Genomic DNA, 18,721 nt, shown 5'->3' with positions numbered 1-18,721 from the left:
ATATTATGAAATTATTGTGATGAGTAAAGAACTTTGATCATCTTGGTGACAAATACTAGACTATATTACAATGAGATGTTAAGGTATAGGTAGTATTATAATCTAAGATATGCTGATACTAAAAAGAGGGCCATTTTACATCTTGACTTAGCTAATATTAATAATAATAATAAAATAAAAAATAAAAACAAAAAGAAAGGATTGCTTGCATATTCTGGAAATGATGTTATTTATTTTTCAGTGAAATGTAAGTTTATAGAATATACATTAGAGTAAAAATTTTAGGATTGCATTAAAACCTTATACAGTTGACCCTTAACACAGATTTGAGCTGCATGGTCCACTTACATGCAAATTTTTTTTTTTTTTTGATAAATACAGTACACTACTATAAATGTATTTCCTTTACGATTTTCTTAATAATATCTTCTTTTCTCTAGCTTACTTTATTATAAGAATACAGTATATAGTACATACAACATATAAAATATGTGTTAATCAACTGTTTATGTTATCAGAAAGGATTCTAGTCAACAGCAGGCTATTAGTAATTACATTTTTGGGGAGTCAAAAGTTATACATGGATTTCTGACTGTGCACAGGGTCAGTGCCCCTAATCCCTGCATTGTTCAGGGGTCAACTGCACATCTAGCCTTGTTCATACACCTCATGGATAGCATTGATTTGGGAATAAGCAGTTTTACAATGGGGGGCCATTTTCTAAATCGTGTTCTTCACGTTCAGGGGACTGTTCCAGAATGTTTTTCCAATGACATTTTAGAGCATGACTTTCCCATAGATTATTTCTTTTACCTGGTCACTGCTTGGAAAGTACTGAATAAAAAATCCAAGAAGAGATCCAGTTGCCATACCAATTACCACCTCTAAAATTCCTCTGAGAACATTAAAAATTGTGGAGCCTTAAAAACACATAAAAAGAAAAACTTCAGGCAGAACTCTAAATCTGTAAATACTTAGACTTTAATTATCAACATAAAAAGCATCTAATTACATAGAAGGAAAGTTATACAGGTATTTCCTGCTCTCCACTTTCTTAAATATATGTGATGTAAAATGTCTAATAAGATGGGCCTATATTATAAGAAACCTATGCATATTATTGCAGATAAATTTCAAAATTGGTATAAACTATGATTTGTGCCCTTCTTTTATGCTTACATCAATAAAAGTTTACTTAAATGGCCTAAGAAAATATGAAAGATAAAATTCATGAACAGAGCTAATTTGTTCTACTATACTATAGGCACAGGCTGGGTGAGAAGACATATCTAGTTTTCAAATTGCCAATTAAGAGCCTGATTTTTTACTAATAATTGATTACGGTAGCTCTGATATGTAAAGAATACAGTAACTTAAAAATTTGGCAGTTAAATCAAGAATCTTTTATTTTTTTAAGTTTTTAAAATGTATTTATTTATTTTTTTGTTTTTAGTAATCTCTATACCCAATGTGGGGCTCAAACTCATGACCCTCAAGGTCAGGAGTCACATGCCCTTCCAACTGAACCAGCCAAGTACCCCAAGAATCTTTTCTTACTACAAGGAGTGTAGGGGACTTACTGTTTCTCAAAAGCTATTTCTAAAAGTAAATCTGAAAACAAATTACTAAAAAAAAATTTTTTTTTAATGTTTATTCATTTTTTAGAGACACAGTGCAAGCAGGGGTGGGGCAGAGAGAGAGGGAGTCACAGAATCCAAAGCAGGCTCCAGGCTCTGAGCTGTCAGCACAGAGCCCTAGCAGGGCTCGAATTCACGAACCCCGAGATCATGACCTGAGCTGAAGTCGGACATTTAATTGACTGAACCACCCAGGCACCCCAAAAAACAAATTATTTTTGAAACTGCTCTTAGAAGAGCCTTTATATGTTGGATTGCTTCTTTGAAGTATCATAATATATATATATATAAGTAGACTTCTGTTTTCTTTCATAGCAAACAGAATTTAGAATACTTTAAAAAAATCTGTTAGCACATTGTACACAAAATCATAGTAAATTGCTCAACACATGAAGTCCTTCCTTCCACACTATTCAAAGAAAATATGTACTGGGGTGCCTGGGTAGCTCAGTTGGTTAAGCGTCCAACTCTCGATTTAGGTGCAGGTCATGATCTCACAGTTCATGAGTTTGTGCCCTGCATAGGGCTCTCTGCTCTCAGCACAGAGCCCACTTTGGATCCCCTGTCCCCCTCTCTTTTTGCCCCTCCCCCACTCATGTTCTCTCTCTCTCTCTCTCTCTCTCTCTCTCTCTCTCTCGGTCTGTCTCTGTCTCAAAAATAAACACAACATTTTAAAAAATGCAACTAGTATGTAGTTTCTTATTATTGTAGTTTAGGGTAACAATATGCCACACCAAGGTATGCCACTTTGGCATAAAGATGATTTTGAGCAGAAGGCAATTGAGAAGAAACAGAATCAAGAAAAGGTATCTATCTCCTCCTATTTGCCTAAAAGGAGAGCATAAACTTTTAAGGGCATAAATTTTTCCTCTACCAGAAGGACAGAAGTTAACCACTGGGACAACTTCAGACTCTTATCATCCCAAAGACAGATTCTACTAAGAGCATCCCTAGATACCATTGGTTACCCTATTTGCCTTTCCACAATTTGCTGCCTCTAAAAGTTCAAAGTTCTTTTCTTTTGTCTTGCATTTCACCAAAATTACTGTTTTTTGCTAAGATGTAATATATACATCACATACAGGTTTGAGTTGCATGGTTCACTTACATGCAAATTATATATATATTTATATACCAAATTCTAACCACCTCTTTGAGTTAGGCATCAGTGAGTAAGTACTCCCCTAGGTAAGCAGGGTGCACATGCTAACAACATGCACAACAGGGTGCACATGCTTTTCTCTTGTTAATTTGTCTTTTGTCATTCTGATTTACAGGGCCCAGCCAATAGACTTAAGGTGGGTAGATGGGCAACAGTTTTTCCTTCCTTACAGTTTTAATCATCTCTCTTATTAAAAGAAAAAAAAAAAAGAATTACCTCTGTAGTAATTTTATTTAGCCAGAGCAGCTCTATGTTAGATAATGGTGTGACTGTCAGAAACATCTAGCTGTGACAGTAGCAAATGTCTCAAGCTATTACAATAAATAATTTACTATAAATGTATAAAAAGTAGCTAATTAGTTTCAGTCTCTAGTATGTAAGGAAAAAAAAAGACTTCTTGGACCCACCTCTAAAAATTCTGATTCAGTAAGCCTGGCAGGGCTTGGGATCCATATTTTAAAGAGGCTCCTGGTAGTTCCCATCCAAACGTCTAAGGACCACATTTAGTGGAGCAGGGTAGAGGGAACACAGCATTGTTGACTAGGAAAGTTCTTTAAACTATCCATAGCCCATACTCCCCAGATTATGAAACCCCAGTACACCCTCCCTCTTGCCCCCTCATCCCTCTTCTTCTCCTCCTGTGTGATTCTAATGCAAACTCTTGCATAAAGCCTGGTTTCTATTCCCAAAGGTTCTGATTTAATTGGTCTAAGGTAGTGCTCACTTACAAGTATTTTTAAAAATTCTCCAGGTAATTCTAGTGTGCAGCTGAGGCTGAGAACCATGGTTTCAAAGGTGTATACCAGGAAGGCAGTGAGAACATAAGTTTGGATAGGTACAGTAAAATTAAAGACAAGGGTGTAGATTTGACCTAACAGGTAATAGAGAATCCTCACTGGTTCTTGTACCAAAAAGTAATACTATGAGAGTCATGTTTTGACAAGGTTAATTTACCAGTGATGCACAGCAGTGTATGGAGGGTGACCGGATATAAGGAACTTGGGGCAGTGGGAAGAGTTGAGGTTCTAGGTAATCAGCCTAAATCCTAAAATGTTATCCCTAGATAACTATGGGAGTAGAGATACTGAGAACATATGACTCCCAAGAAAATGTGTTCCACAATAATTGGAAGCTAAACTCACTCTACAATTACATTTTGTCAATCGCATGGGATCGCAAATCTTATTTCTGAATCTTGGACATGGTTTAAAAATAAACTTGTGCTGTGCCAAAGGATAGTAAAAGTCTTAAATAATAGTGGGAGACAAAAAATGTTTTACACTCTTCTTTTATTACTGCTTAGCACAAAATACATCCATGTCAGACACTCAGTAAGGAAGTAAGATACCTGTGAAAAATCATTGCCATTATTACCCATAAAATGTTACAGAGAGCAGAAACTGTTCCTATTTTAGAAGAATGCTGTTCCTTTCACTTGGACTGTTCTGTGTCATTGTTGTCTTTGAAAAATCTATTCATCTCTGTGTGAAGTCTCAAAGATTGAGCTTTCTCAGAAGCCTCCATGCAAAAGCTATTCTAATCCTTTCTTAAACTTTGCTACTCTGGATCCCTGTCAATGCATTTACCAGACTATTGGAACAGTCCATGTCCAGAGGGTGAAGGGAGTAAAATAAGCTACTGGTCCCTCCTCAGGTATAGAACTAACCTGTGGAGTTGGTTTCTCCATTTTAATCTGCCGTATTCAGTTATCAAGCAAATATGCCCAGTTTGTAACATCATAATCTATGTCTCTGTAGCGCAAGGGAACAGCACATCATGAACTGACCAGTTTACCTGTGGAAAAGGCCATGCCCAAGCATGTGTTGAAGCCAGTGATAGCCAGAATATCATCGAAGCTGCCAGCAGCCATAAGTAAGGTTGGGACGCCTTTTTCAACTCCATAGCCTCCTTCCTGCAAAAGGAGCATTGAAGGCACTACGACAGCTGGAGATACAGCACCTAAAACAAAACTAAGTAGGCAGCGCTTTAAACATTTGTGATAGCAGCTAGCTTACTCATTATTATTATTATTGTTGAAATTATAATAACATCTACTTTTTTAGAGGTTACACTTTAGACAACTACTGTCTTTCAAATAGCAGTGAAGCACCAAACTGGAAACACACACACACACACACACACACACACACACACAAGTTCTACAGAACACTTTTTGAAAGTGTGGCTACAGACAGCCTATATTGGAACCACTTAGGTTGCCCCGAAATATATAGTTATGGGTGGCACAGAAGACCTAATGGGATTAGGTTGCAGGAATCTGCCTTAAAAATAAATAAATAAATAAATAAATAAATAAATAAATAAAGCAAGCAAGCAAGCAAGCAAGCAAGCAAGCCAGGGCGACTGCATGGCTCAGTTGGTTGAGTATTTGACTTTGGCTGAGGTCATGATCTCATGGTTCGTGGGTTCGAGCCCCATATCAGGTTTGCTGCTATCAGCACAGAGCCCACTTTGGATCCTCTGTCCCCTCCCCCGTTTGCTCTCTCTCAAAAATAAATAAAACATTAAAAAAAATGAAGACGAAACATTTATGGTATGAGGTTTGAAAAACACAGCTGCAGGCTTTTTAAATTGGAACTGACTGATATTAGGCCTTCTGTTGGGACTTGGTAAGTAGAATAAGACCACAGATTAGAAGAAGCCCATAATGGCAGTGACAGTGATACTAACACTAGCAGCAGCAGTAACAGCAGAAAACATTTTACAGTGTTTACTATGTGCCAAACACCATTTTAAGTGCTCTACATAAATTAACTAATTTAATCCTCACAACAACTCTAAAAGGTAGCTACAATAATTGTCTTCATTCTGCAAACGAGGAGACTTCATTCTTGCAAACGAGATGCAGAGAGATTAAATAACTTGCCAAAGTTCACATATTGGAGTCACAGAGCTGGGATTTAAATCCAGGCAGTATAGCTCTACCGTCTTAACCAGAAGTAAGGATTTCTTGCTTCTTGCCTACTAATTAGTACTAAATTCTTACTAAGTACTTTCATAATTATTTACTTCTTTTTTTGATGTTTATTTATTTTTGAGAGACAGAGAGAGAGCATGAGTGAGTGAGGGAGGGGCAGAGAGAGAGGGAGACACAGAATCTGAAGCAGGCTCCAGGCTCTGAGCTGTCAGCAGAGAGCCCAACGTGGGTCTCGAACCCACGAACTGTGAGCTCTTGACCTGAGCCGAAGTCAGACACTTAACCGATGAGCCGCCCAGGCTCCCCTTTATTTATTTACTTCTTATGGCTGTTAACCATTAGAAGAACTGGCAGTGGAAGGAAGAGACAGCAGAACCACCCAATCATAACTGTCTGGTGACAAAAGAAGGAGAAAAGAGTGTTAGGTGTTCATTACTATTGATATGTTTATTACCCTTTGTATGGACTTTGAGGTGAGATATGGAATCTCTCTCACCAGCATGGAATAAGGTGTAGGTAAAACACCATTAATTCTTCAACTGTTTAAATCATAATGCCTGTAAAAGTTAGATGTATTCTATAAATAGTATATTTTGAAGTTATAATATTTAGATTATGCTGGAATATCCATGTTGTATTTTCTGATGTCCTTAAGAAAATGCTATTATGCATTCTCTGGTATGGAATCAGAGAAAGCCCCAAACATCCCTGCATTGTTTTCATACGAAAAAGAAAAACCATTACCCCAGGATAAATCCCCATTGCCATGGTAAGCCCATTAGAAAGTGGGCCAGAAGTGCAGATGTGCATGCCTCCACAAGACAAGGACCCATGGACAGTCTTATACAAACACCCTTCAACTTCTTCAGGGCCTGAAATACGCAAACAGAAATACAAAAACAATCATTTAAAGACAGAAAGAGATTATGACATCAGACACTTTTCTTCAGTATTCAGACCATGTTTGGATTATCATGAATTTGCCAGGTAATGAGTTTTATTTAACAAACATTTCAGTGTTTGAAGTGTTTTGGAGATAGCTTATTTAGTCCTCATAGCAACACTATGATATAGGTGAAATTACTATCCCCATTATATTTAGATGTCCTCATCTAAAAAGATACAAGTTAAAGCCATTTGTCCAAGATCATGAAATTGGTAAATTGTGCAGCTAGGTTTGAACTCAAGTAGTATGTTCTGTAGTCTGTGCTCATTAATCCCCAAAGTAGCTGATTTAACCCTCTCAGTGTTAGCTTTATTTATAACTTGTGGCCCCAGAATGAGGCCAGGGTGAAAACCTTCATCCCCAAGAACACTCATTCTCTCATTCAAAAATATACGTTAGTAAAAGCATTAAAAAAGGCATACTTGAGACTCGTCCTATGTATCAAGCAGTTTCTTGAGCTGTATAGTTAGCCTAAGCACTTGCATAAGGCTTTGCATGCCATAAATGTGCTATCCTCTCTCTAGCCTGTTATTTATAAGGATGACCTATATCTCTGTCAGAGAAAAGGGGAGCCTTTATTGTTAGTGCTGTCCCCAGACAGTAATTCCACCTTCCTCCAAGAACGAATATAGGGTCATCTTCTGGGAATAGTCAGTCCTCCATGAAATAAACTCCATTCTTTTCTTTAAAAAAATTTTTTTAACATTTATTCATTTTTGAGACACAGAGAGAGAGCGCAAGCGGGGGTGGTGTACAGAGAGGGAGACACAGAATCCGAACCAGGATCCAGGCTCTGAGCTGTCAGCACAGAGCCTGATGTGGGGCTCAAACTCACGAACTGTGAGATCATGACCTGAGCAGACACTTAACCAACTGAGCCACCCAGACCCCCCTCCATTCTCTTCTTTAGACTGTCACAGTGCCTAAAGCACGGTGATTCTGAATAGTAGCAGTACTGGAAGAGTTCAGTTCCTAGTCAACAATTAGAAATTTATACTTCATACCTTTGAATCAAGCCCAAGGCCAGCACGAACCAATATGATAGACAGAGCTATGCTTCTCAAAGAGGAAGACCACTTATGCTTGATCTGTACATTATCACTGATGACAGGGATATTTCTGACAAGAAACCCAGCAAGAAGCATGCCTAGAATGGAGAAGTCAAACAACTCCTTAGTTGGTTTTCAAAGAGAGAAGATATTTTTGGCATTTTTACTTTTTGAGTTCATGTCTCTTTAATATTCTTTTGTTTAACATTTTTGTTTAAATGGATGAAAGACCTAAATGTGAGATAGGAAACCATCAAAATCCTAGAGGAGAACACAGATAGCAACCCCTTTGACTTTGGCTGTAGCAACTTCTTACTAGACACATTGCTGGAGGCAAAGGAAACAAAAGCACAAAAGAATTAATGGGACTTCATTAAGATAAAAAGCTTCTGCACAGCAACGGAAACAATCAACAAAGCAAAAAGGCAGCCTATGGAATGGGCGAAGATATTTGCAAGTGACATATCGGATAAAGGGTTAGTATTCAAAATCTATAAAGAACTCACCAAACTCAACACCCAAAAAACAATCCAGTGAAAAAATGAGAAGACATGAATTGATACTTTTCCATCATGCAGATGGCTAACAGATGCATGAAAAGATGCTCAATCTCACTCATCATCAGGGAAATGCAAACCAAACTATGATGGGATACCACCTCACACCTGTCAGAATGGTTAAAACTAACACAAGAAACAACAGATGTTGGTGAGGCTGTGGAGAAAGGAACTGTCTTATGCTGTTGGTGGGAATGCAAATTAGTGTGGCCACTCTGGGAAACACTTATGGAGGCTCCTCAAAAAGTTAAAAATAGAACTACCCTATGATGTAGCAATTGCACTGCTAGGTATTTACCCAAAGGATACAAAAATATAGATTCAAAGGGTACATGCCCTCTGATGTTTATAGCAGCATTATCAATAATAGCAAACTACAGAAAGAGCCCAAGTGCCCACTGACTGATTAATAAAGAAGATATGGTGTATATATATATATGTGTGTGTGTGTGTGTGTGTGTGTGTGTGTGTGTGTGTATACACACACACACACACACACACACAATGGAATATTAGCCATCAAAAAGAATGAAGTCTTGCTATTTGCAACAATGTGGATGGATATTATATATCCATATCCATAATATTAGTATATTATATATCCATATCCATAATATTAGTATATTATGCTAAGTGTAATAAGTCAGAGAAAAACAAATATCATATGATTTCACTCACATGTGGAATTTAGGAAACAAAACAGATGAACATATGTGAAGGGAAAAAAAGACAGGGAAGCAAACCATAAGATACTCTTTTTTTTTCTTTGAATTTTATTTTTTTTCTTTTTCTTTTTTTATTATTTTAAAATATTTATTTATTTATTTATTTATTTATTTATTTATTTATTTATATATATCCTAGTTAGCATATAGTGCAATAATGATTTCAGGAGTAGATTCCAGTGATTCATCACCTATGTACAGCACCCAGTGCTCATCCCAACAAGTGTCTTCCTTAATGCCCCTTACTCATTTAGCCTATCTACCTGCTCATAATCCATAAGATACTCTAAATGATAGAGAACAAATTGAGAGTTGATGGAGGGAGGTGGGTGGGGAGATGGGCTAGATGGGTGATGGGTATTAAGGAGGGCACTTGTTATGATGGGCACTGGGTGTTATATGCAAGATGAATCACTAAATTCTATTCCTGAAACCAATATTACATTATATGTTAACTAACTAGAATTTAAATAAAATTTTCAATAAAAAATTAAAATAATATACTATATTAGAGGAGCTAAGAAAAGCCTTTAATATGCAAATAAAAATCATTAGAATCAGTAATGGAGTATTCAGATAGAAATGTGATCAAATTATAAATATAAAATGTTTTAATACAATGCCTAATTCAGTCACTCTTTTATGTGCAAAGTAAACAGCTCCTGAAGTTATTTGCTATGTCAGATTACCTGAATTATCAACAAATACCTATGTGGATTCTATTTCACCCTCAAGCCAGGTAATTTAACAAAAAATACATAACTTGCGAGGCGCCTGGGTGGTTCAATCCATTGAGCATTCTGACTTTGGTTCAGGTCATGATCTCATGGTTCGTGAGTTTGAGCATCGCTTCTGGTTCTGTGCTGACAGCACGGAGCCTGGAGACTGCTTCAGATTCTGGGCCTCCCTCTCTTTCTGCCCCTCCCCTACCTGTGCTCTCTCTCTCAAAAAATAAACATTAAAAAAAATAAAAAAAATAAACATAAAAAAACATTAAAAAAATAAACATGAAAAAAACATTAAAAAAAATCCTTGCTTTCCAAAGGCTTGTGAGTTATGAAGAAATGGACATTGCTCTGTCAGGTCAGCTTCTGATTCTTCTTTCATTCAGCCATTTACTGTTTACCAAATGCCTTCAGTATTTTAGACAGTACAGTAGGTAGTAGAAGTATAATAATGAACAAAAACTTGGTACTACATCTCAACAAGTTTTCAGCCTCTAGGGGAGTGAGATAAACTGACAACCTCAATTTTATGGAAGCATAAGGAAGTGTTGTATGAGTGAGAGAAGAGTAGTAAGTCAGAGGGATCCAAACAAGGGGAAGAACCGGGTGGAGAGTCAAGAAGTTTCTGGATGGGTTAGCAGTTTCTTCCAAGGTATGAAGAGAAGTATGACACATTCTGGGAAGTGTCAGTAGTTGACAGTGACCGAGGGAGCTGAGGAGTTTGCGAGAGAATCCTGCCCTCGCTGATACCACATGCCCCTACAACAGGAAAGAGAGACTTCTCCACCAGACACTGGGCTTCCAGACTGTTCTTCTCTAGCAGTACCCTCTTCTCAGCATGACCTTACAAGCATTACACATTAAATGACTAAACAAACTTACTATTGTTGCAATGTTCTGTATGTAAGCTATGAGAATGGAGACTAATGACAAGCATAGCTTTTGTGACTTGCTCCAGACACCGCTAGGCCAGGAAGCATCACTGCCATTTAATCTAGAAGAAGGTCTCGTAAAGTTTTGAATTCTGCAGTTACGGTCTTTCCAGAATTTTTGAAAGTGGGAACTAGCCAACCACAGTTGTTTTTTAAAGAGTAATAAGGATAACACATGCTCATGGTGAATTAAAACATCACCAACAAGTAGGAAGTGACAAGTACATGTTCTATTCCAACTGCAAACTTTCGATCTTCATTCTCCAAAGATTTTCACTCTTAAGGGTTTTCTTTGCCTTTCCAGAAAAGTTTGTATACCTATGTAAGCATGCCTCAGTATGTGTGTTCGTGTGCCTCATTTTCTAATAGTAGAAATAGTATCTCATTGTTTGGAAGTACTGTAATTTTTTGAACCAATTAATGGACTTTAAGGAACTTTTCAGATTTTTCATTACAAATAGTGCTGAAATGAGCAGAGTTCAAAAGAAGTAATAATCTAACAAGGACTCAAAAATATGTTAAGAGTTTCTTTTGGAGTTTTGGGGGGGGCGCAAGAGGAAGCATTTTTTTGTTCTCCAAATGAATGTGACAACAACTTCGCTGGGACACTGTTTCTGGATGGTCTGGATTGATATGGCCACCTGATACTGATCTGGCAGACGACCCCTTCACTCCTTTGTCAATGATGTGAGTGACTTACAATACATTGAGCCCTAGTTTTGTAGCATTTCTGTCTTACAGTTACTTCTACCATGGTTGATGTTAAGCTACCAACACGATGTCAATGAATGTGCAGTTGGGAAGAGAGAGCCAGTGGCACACCACTATATATTGTTTCCATAATTTCAAGAGCCTAGATAAGGAGAAAATACCGTAAGTGATTAGTTTTGAGTATCTATTGGTTTTATTTTTAATGCAAGTTATTTAATTGTAAATATATATAATTTAATTTTAAAAAATTTCTGTGTTTAACAACTGGCTTACCAAACTCAAAATTTAATAATTGGCTTTTGGCTCCAACACATCAAATACAGAAATATTTTATATTTATTTCCCAAAGCTTCCCAAACTACAGTTTTTAAAATATGATTTAGTCTTGAAGTCAGAAAGTATTTAGCACTTACCTAGAAGAGGAGGCAGTGGAGGTAATGTAGGTAACTTAATGAGCCCCAAAAGTTTACCTCCAATGATGGCACAATAGAATAGGATTATAATTCCAAATAGGTTTCCTCCAGGAAGACATTCGCTGGTAGTAATTGACCAAACTACAGCCCAGAGAAGAACAACCATGGTAACTGAAATAAACCAGGAAAACTAGTTTCTATCAGTAAGTTGTCATATGGTTTCAATATAATATAAAAATTTTAAAAATATCGAACATACATACAAGTTTTTATAACCATGTGTAAATTTTAGAAGGCATCAGTAATATGAACAATTGGGTAATAATTACCAACCATCTTAAGAAATAGGATATTACCAGTGCCTTTGGATCCACCCATATGCCCCTCTTAATCCCATCTCCCATCTCCTTTCACACCGTCAGAAGGAACTACGATCTTGAATTTTTTTATCATTTCTCCTTTTTCCTTTATAATTTTACCATAAATATTCACTCGTTAATAAAAAGGGAAACACTGGCTATCTTTACTCTCTTCATAGGAACATGAGAATACCTGAATAATCACATTCTAGTATTTTAGTTCTGTCTTGAATTAAACACTATTATTGTTTCTTTTCTATAGTCAATGTTGGTTTAGAATTATCCATATACTCACCTATTTTCCGTTTTGATCATTATTCATTATGGCAACTCAAATTTTTTATCTGGGACAATTATTTTGTTGCCTAAAGTATTTCCTTTAATAGAGGTATTTCTATTAGAAGGTGAAACATGTTTCCTTGTTTGAAAACCTTGTGTTGTACTAAAGTTTACACTGAAGTAACAAAGACTCATGGGAAAACAGTTGGGCAGACAACTCAAAGCTTAAATCCTGTGACCAAAGTATTGACAAAAACAGTAATGATCCTAATAAAAATGCTAGTGCAGTTAAATCTCCACTGGCATTTGCATTTCACAGTCTCTTTTTGGCAGACTCAAACCCTTGGAACCACACGTATTATTTCGAGATGTAGAACCTTGAAAGCATTTGCTTTAAATAGTAAGCAGTTCCGTCCAAATCTGATCCAGATTATAGCTTTCTCCAACAATCAAATATTTGTTGTTGTTGTTTTAACTGAGGGAAAGTGTTGGCAGCTACTTTGTTTGTAATGTCAGCTTCTACATCCATATATGGTTTCATTAGATAGTTTAATGGTCTAGAAAGTTTAAAAAGCCTCTGAAACCCCTAAACCAGCAACTAACTGTCTGAAGAAAAAAAAAAGTACTTCTATAGGGAGTTCAGCTTTTTAAAAAGTCTTCATTTTAGTAAGGCTTTATCTTTAATTGTAAGGAATCATATATCTGACCTTTTTTGTCTGTTCTTGTTTTTCAATGCGTTTTGTATTCACATGCCATTGTTTGGTGATGTAAAATATTAACATGGCAGGAGAAATTATGTACAAATGCAAATTTTCATGTTACACTAACACAATTCCTCATTTACCATCATATATGAACTAATTCATAGTTCAGAAACAGTGCACCAGAGCATGCTATATTTCTCATGAAGATCTGTTGGTAACAAATTCTTAGTTATATTGATCTGGAATTATCTTTATTCTCATTCTTAAAAGATAGTTTTTCAGGGTATACAGTTCTAGGTTGAGAGTTACTATCTTCCAGTTCCTTTAAAATACTGTCCCTTGGTTTTCTGGCTTTTATTGCTGTTTTTAAGTGTCTTTTAGGAATTTTTTTTTCCTTTGGCTATTTAAAAAAATTTTTTAAATGTTTATTTATTTTTGAGACAGAGAGAGAGAGAGAGAGAGAGAGAGAGAGAGAGAGAGAGAGAGAACGAGTGGGGGAGGGGCAGAGAGAGAGGGAGACACAGAATCGGAAGCAGGCTCCAGGCTCTGAGCCATCAGCCCAGAGCCCGATGCGGGGCTCCAACTCATGGACCGCGAGATCGTGACCGGAGCCCAAGTTGGACGCTTAACTGACTGAGCCACCCAGGCGCCCCCCAAAAAAATTTTTTTAAAAAAGATTCTCTCTCTTCCTCTCCCTGTGCCTGTCCCCCACCCCCTTTCTCTCTAAAAATAAAAAAAAAAATTAAAAAATGAGTCTCCAAATCACATCATTCATTTATACCCTTTCCCTAATGCAATCACTATCTGTTTTACAGTAAATGTTTTAACTAGAAATGTGCCATGATTTGAATGGTGAAATTTCAAAAAAATAAATAGGACAGAAAAGGTATTAAATTATATGTTGTCTTATCAACTGGTATATATTTTGGAACCTGTTTTTCTCTACATTTTTAAAATAAAGTTTGAGATTTTTTTCTCATGCTAGTTTACAGACTTACCTAATTTTATTAAAAACATATGTAGAGCCTAGAGTATAACTGGGCTTCAACTGTCCCAGTTGAGAATGGTAAAAATGTTTTTCAGAGCTCACAAATGAAGTATAACAATAACTGAGTCTGATTTTTTAGTAAACACAACTTTTAGATCAAATGTATTATATTCTTCAACATATTTACTTTGGGAAGATATGTATTTACTCTAGTGGTGCTGTCGCTCCTCAATATCATTTTGAAATTGTCTTCAAATTCTCATTTATAGGGTGCCTGGGTGGCTCAGTCAGTTAAGTGTTCAACTCTCCGTTTTGGCTCAAGGTCATGATCTCATGGTTTCATGAGTTCGAGCCCTGTATCGGGCTCTGTGCTGGCAATGTAGTGCCTGCTTGGGATTCTCTCTCTCTCTCTCTCTCTCTCTCTCCCCCTCCCCCACTCGCACTGTCTCTGTCTCTCTCAAAATAAATAAATAAACTTAAAAAATTAAGAAAAAGTCAGCATTTATAGACAATTTTCAAAGCCCTTCTTTTTCCTACTACATTTCCTCCAATGTACAAAATACATACACTTCACTCTCTCTCTCTCTCTCTCTCACACACACACACGCACACACACACACACACACACAATTTCCTTTCTGAACAAAAAAACAGGATTACTGAATCTGAATATCCATCTATTCTTCAAATTGATATCATAATAATGTTTGGCTCCCTCCAAAAACCAAATCCGTTCCTCAAAGACAGTATGTGAAATAGTGCTGAGATAAACTCCCAAAGAAAAGTCCTCCAGGGGTGCCCGGGGTGGCTCAGTTGGTTAAGTGTCCAACTTCAGTTCAGGTCATGATCTCATGGTTTGTTGATCTCATGGTTTGTGAGTTCGAGCTCCACGGTGGTCTCTCTGCTGTCAGCACAGAGCCTGCTTCAGATCCTCTATCTCCCTCTCTCTGCCCCTCCACTGCTCATGTGCTCTTTCTCTCTCAAAAATAAATAAAACATTAAAAAAAAGAAAAATCTCCCAAATATTTTAGGTAATAGTGGTTGTACTGGAGTAAGTTGGATTGGAAACCAAGATTCTTACAAAATGATGGATTCATTTGGAAGCATAAATTAAGCTGTTTGTTCAAACATTAGTTGCATCACTTAATAACGATTAAACCCAACATTTATGCAGTGCCTTTCTGTTTACAGGTGATTTCTCATTTTTCTCATTGGAGGCCTAATGTAATCCTGTGAAATTACTCACAGACAGAAAAGGAAAATGTCTTTGATCTCTGCTCTTTTCCTGCTAGCTGGAATGGTAGTAGCAATAGCACTCTAGTTTTTATGTATACAGAAGTAAACTTCTTTTTGTTCTTTAAACCATATTATTTTGGGATCTCTCATGAAAACAATTTCATCTTTTACCGTCTCTTTCTGAATTATTTTTTACCATTTACATACCATTTGTTATCCCTCTAGCCAGCAAGCCATGTGGAGGGCAAGCAAATGTTTGTCCTAGTCTTCGCAAATTATTTGATTCAGTTGGTATTTCTTGTAGCTTTTTTTCACTGCTATTCAGGAGGTTACTTCCTTCTGTTGGTTCTTTTGCATCTATTCCTTTAGAGTTCATAACTGCTTCCTCCTGTGTTTAAAACAATTTAATAATACTTAAAACGGTTATATCTGCTGTACATTTTTATAGCTATCGAGTCATCAAATCACAAATCAAATTTTTACTGCTAGAATCAAGGCTAACACTTTATAGTGGAAATGCAGAGCTATACTAATAGCTAATCAGTGAATGCTTGGAACAAGAATTATGTTAGAGGAATATTTACCATTGAGTCACTATTTGTAGCATTATAAATCCTTGGGGTACACATACTATTTCATTTTGTTTTACAATAGTGGGTTTAAAAATTAGCCTACTTAAGATATTTTTCAAGGCAATAGTTGGTTAATATATTAAAGTGGTTCAGAAAAAATAACTATTTGTGGTAAAAATGAATTCAAATTCATTCATCTACTTGAATTTAAGCAGTAAAAAGGGAGGGAAGTAATCACAACCATTCTAGGGGTGAGGCTGGGAACACAAAGCATTTCACAGGCTCTCTATTTTTCCAGCCTCACGTAGGGCCAGCTGCTAATGAATCTGGGAAAACTGGTAGTCACACCTACTGTACAAATTTGGGGATTAAAAATGGGAAGAACTGTTAATTGAGTGATAGAGCATGAAGAGAACACAACTGTATCAGAGATTTGGAAATATATAGTCCCTCTTTTAAGGAAATGGTTGGAATGCTCTATATTTAATCGTAGGTTTACCTGTGTTTCTTGATATGTAGAGGCTGTGTGGTCCATTCCTGTGGATGGTGTCAAATCTTCATGTTCAATTGCTTTATCTTCATCTCCCATGATTTATAATTAAAAATAAGATGACACAAGGGAGAGGAACGGGAACTGTTTCGAAGGAGAAATAGTACAGATATGTAGCATCAACTTGAGATTTATATGAATGAATTAAGCAGCAATTTGAACAATTTAAATGAATGAATTGTACTTATTTTTTCCCTTGGAACTCTGAATGTCTAAAATATTTTAAATTAGACTATTCTTAACTTTCAATTGCTAACCTTTTCTTTGATTACAATATGTTATACTAATTCTTACTTACTTTCTACCTCTCCTGAAAAAGCCCTTGTTTATCATATTTTTATATGATGTCTTTCCCACCCTGTTTTCTGAGTTATATTTCAAATATTCCAAGCAATACTACTGTTAAATCGTTCTCTCTAATGGTCTGGCTTGATGAAACAGGAAATCTCCAGGCAATTTTTCTTTTCCTTCCTCCCTTCCTTCCTTCCTTCCTTCCTTCCTTCCTTCCTTCCTTCCTTCCTTAATATAATTTATTGTCAAATTGGCTTCCATACAACACCCAGTGCTCATCCCAACAAGTGCCCTCCTCAATGCCCACCACCCGCTTTCCCCTCTCTTCCACACCTATCAACCCTCAGTTTGTTCTCTGTATTTAAGAGTCTCTTATGGCTTGCCTCCCTCCCTCTCTGTAACTTTTTTCCCCTTCCCCTTCCCCTTCCCCAAGGTCTTCTGTTAAGTTTCTCAAGATCCACACATGAGTGAAAACATATAGTATCTGTCTGTCTCTGACTGACCTATTTCACTTAGCATAATGCCCTCCAGTTCCATCCACGTTGCTGCAAATGGCCAGATTTCATCCTTTCTCATTGCCAAGTAGTATTCCATTGTGTATATAAACCACAATTTCTTTATCCATTCATCAGTTGATGGACATTTAGCCTCTTTCCATAATTTGGCTATTGTTGAAAGTGCTGCTATAAACATTGGGGTACAAGTGCCCCTATGCATCAGCACTCCTGTATCCCTTGGGTAAATTCTTAGCAGAGCTATTGCTGGGTCATAGGGTAGTTCTATTTTTAATTTTTTGAGGAACCTCCACACTGTTTTCCAGAGCAGCTGCACCAGTTTGCATTCCCACCAACAGTGCAAGAGGGTTCCCGTTTCTCCACATCCTCGCCAGCATCTATAGTCTCCTGATTTGTTCATTTTAGCCACTCTGACTGGTCTGAGGTGGTATCTCAGTGTGATTTTGATCTGTATTTCCCTGATGAGGAGCGACGCTGAGCATCTTTTCATGTGCCTATTGGCCATCTGGATGTCTTCTTTAGAGAAGTGTCTATTCATGTCTTCTGCCCATTTCTTCACTGGATTATTTGTTTTTTGGGTGTGGAGTTTGGTGAGCTCTTATAGATTTTGGATACTAGCCCTTTGTCCGATATGTCATTTGCAAATATCTTTTCCCATTCTGTCGGTTGCCTTTTAGTTTTGTTGATTGTTTCCTTTGCAGTGCAGAAGGTTTTTATCTTGATGAGGTCCCAATAGTTCATTTTTGCTTTTAATTCCCTTGCCTTTGGAGATGTGTCGAGTAGGAAATTGCTGTGGCTGAGGTCAAAGAGGTTGTTGCCTGTTTTTTTCTCTAGTGTTTTGATGGTTTCCTGTCTCACATTTAGGTCTTTCATCCATTTTGAGTTTATTTCTGTGTATGGTGTAAGAAAGTGGTCTAGTTTCATTCTTCTGAATGTTGCTGTCCAGTTCTCCCAGCACCATTTGCTAAAGAGACTTTTTTCCATTGGATATTCTTTCTTGCTTTGTCAAAGGTTAGTTGGCCATACATTTGTGGGTCCAATTCTGGGTTCTCTATTCTATTCCATTTGTCCATGTGTCTGTTTTTGTGCCAATACCATGCTGTCTTGATGATTACAGCTTTGTAGTAGAGGCTAAAGTCTGGGATTGTGATGCCCCCCACTTTGGTTTTCTTCTTCAATATTACTTTGGCTATTCGGGGTCTTTTATGGTTTCATACAAATTTTAGGATTGTTTGTACTAGCTCTGAGAAGAATGCTGGTGCAATTTTGATTGGGATTGCATTGAATGTGTAGATTGCTTTGGGTAGTATTGACATTTTAACAATATTTATTCTTCCAATCCATTGCTTCTTGGCCTTTTGGCTAAGATCAAGTGTACTCTTCCAATCCATGAGCATGGAATGTTTTTCCATTTCTTTGTGTCTTCTTCAAT

General features: G+C 36.9%; 1 protein-coding gene across 3 annotated transcripts in view; it reads right to left on the bottom strand.

Moving 5' to 3' along the window:
* SLC9B2 (solute carrier family 9 member B2) overlaps positions 1-18,721 on the bottom strand; it is a 49,168-nt gene that overhangs the window by 17,837 nt on the left and 12,610 nt on the right. For 2 of the 3 annotated variants that reach the window (XM_015082904.3, XM_027061691.2), the window contains exons 2-8: positions 16,433-16,567; positions 15,569-15,749; positions 11,796-11,966; positions 7,688-7,830; positions 6,482-6,609; positions 4,594-4,769; positions 814-920 (exon numbers count right to left, since the gene is read on the bottom strand). In XM_015082904.3, the coding sequence (XP_014938390.2) occupies positions 814-920; positions 4,594-4,769; positions 6,482-6,609; positions 7,688-7,830; positions 11,796-11,966; positions 15,569-15,749; positions 16,433-16,522 (996 nt within the window). In that variant the 5' untranslated portion in view covers positions 16,523-16,567. The remainder of the gene's footprint in view (positions 1-813; positions 921-4,593; positions 4,770-6,481; positions 6,610-7,687; positions 7,831-11,795; positions 11,967-15,568; positions 15,750-16,432; positions 16,568-18,721) is intronic. The other variant, XM_053217091.1, reaches the window with a different exon arrangement.

Source organism: Acinonyx jubatus, chromosome B1 (genome assembly GCF_027475565.1).
Source record: "Acinonyx jubatus isolate Ajub_Pintada_27869175 chromosome B1, VMU_Ajub_asm_v1.0, whole genome shotgun sequence".
In the NCBI taxonomy this organism is placed as follows: domain Eukaryota; kingdom Metazoa; phylum Chordata; class Mammalia; order Carnivora; family Felidae; genus Acinonyx; species Acinonyx jubatus.
The sequence above is the reverse complement of the archived record's forward strand: the minus strand, read 5'-3'. Positions and strand labels throughout refer to the sequence as shown.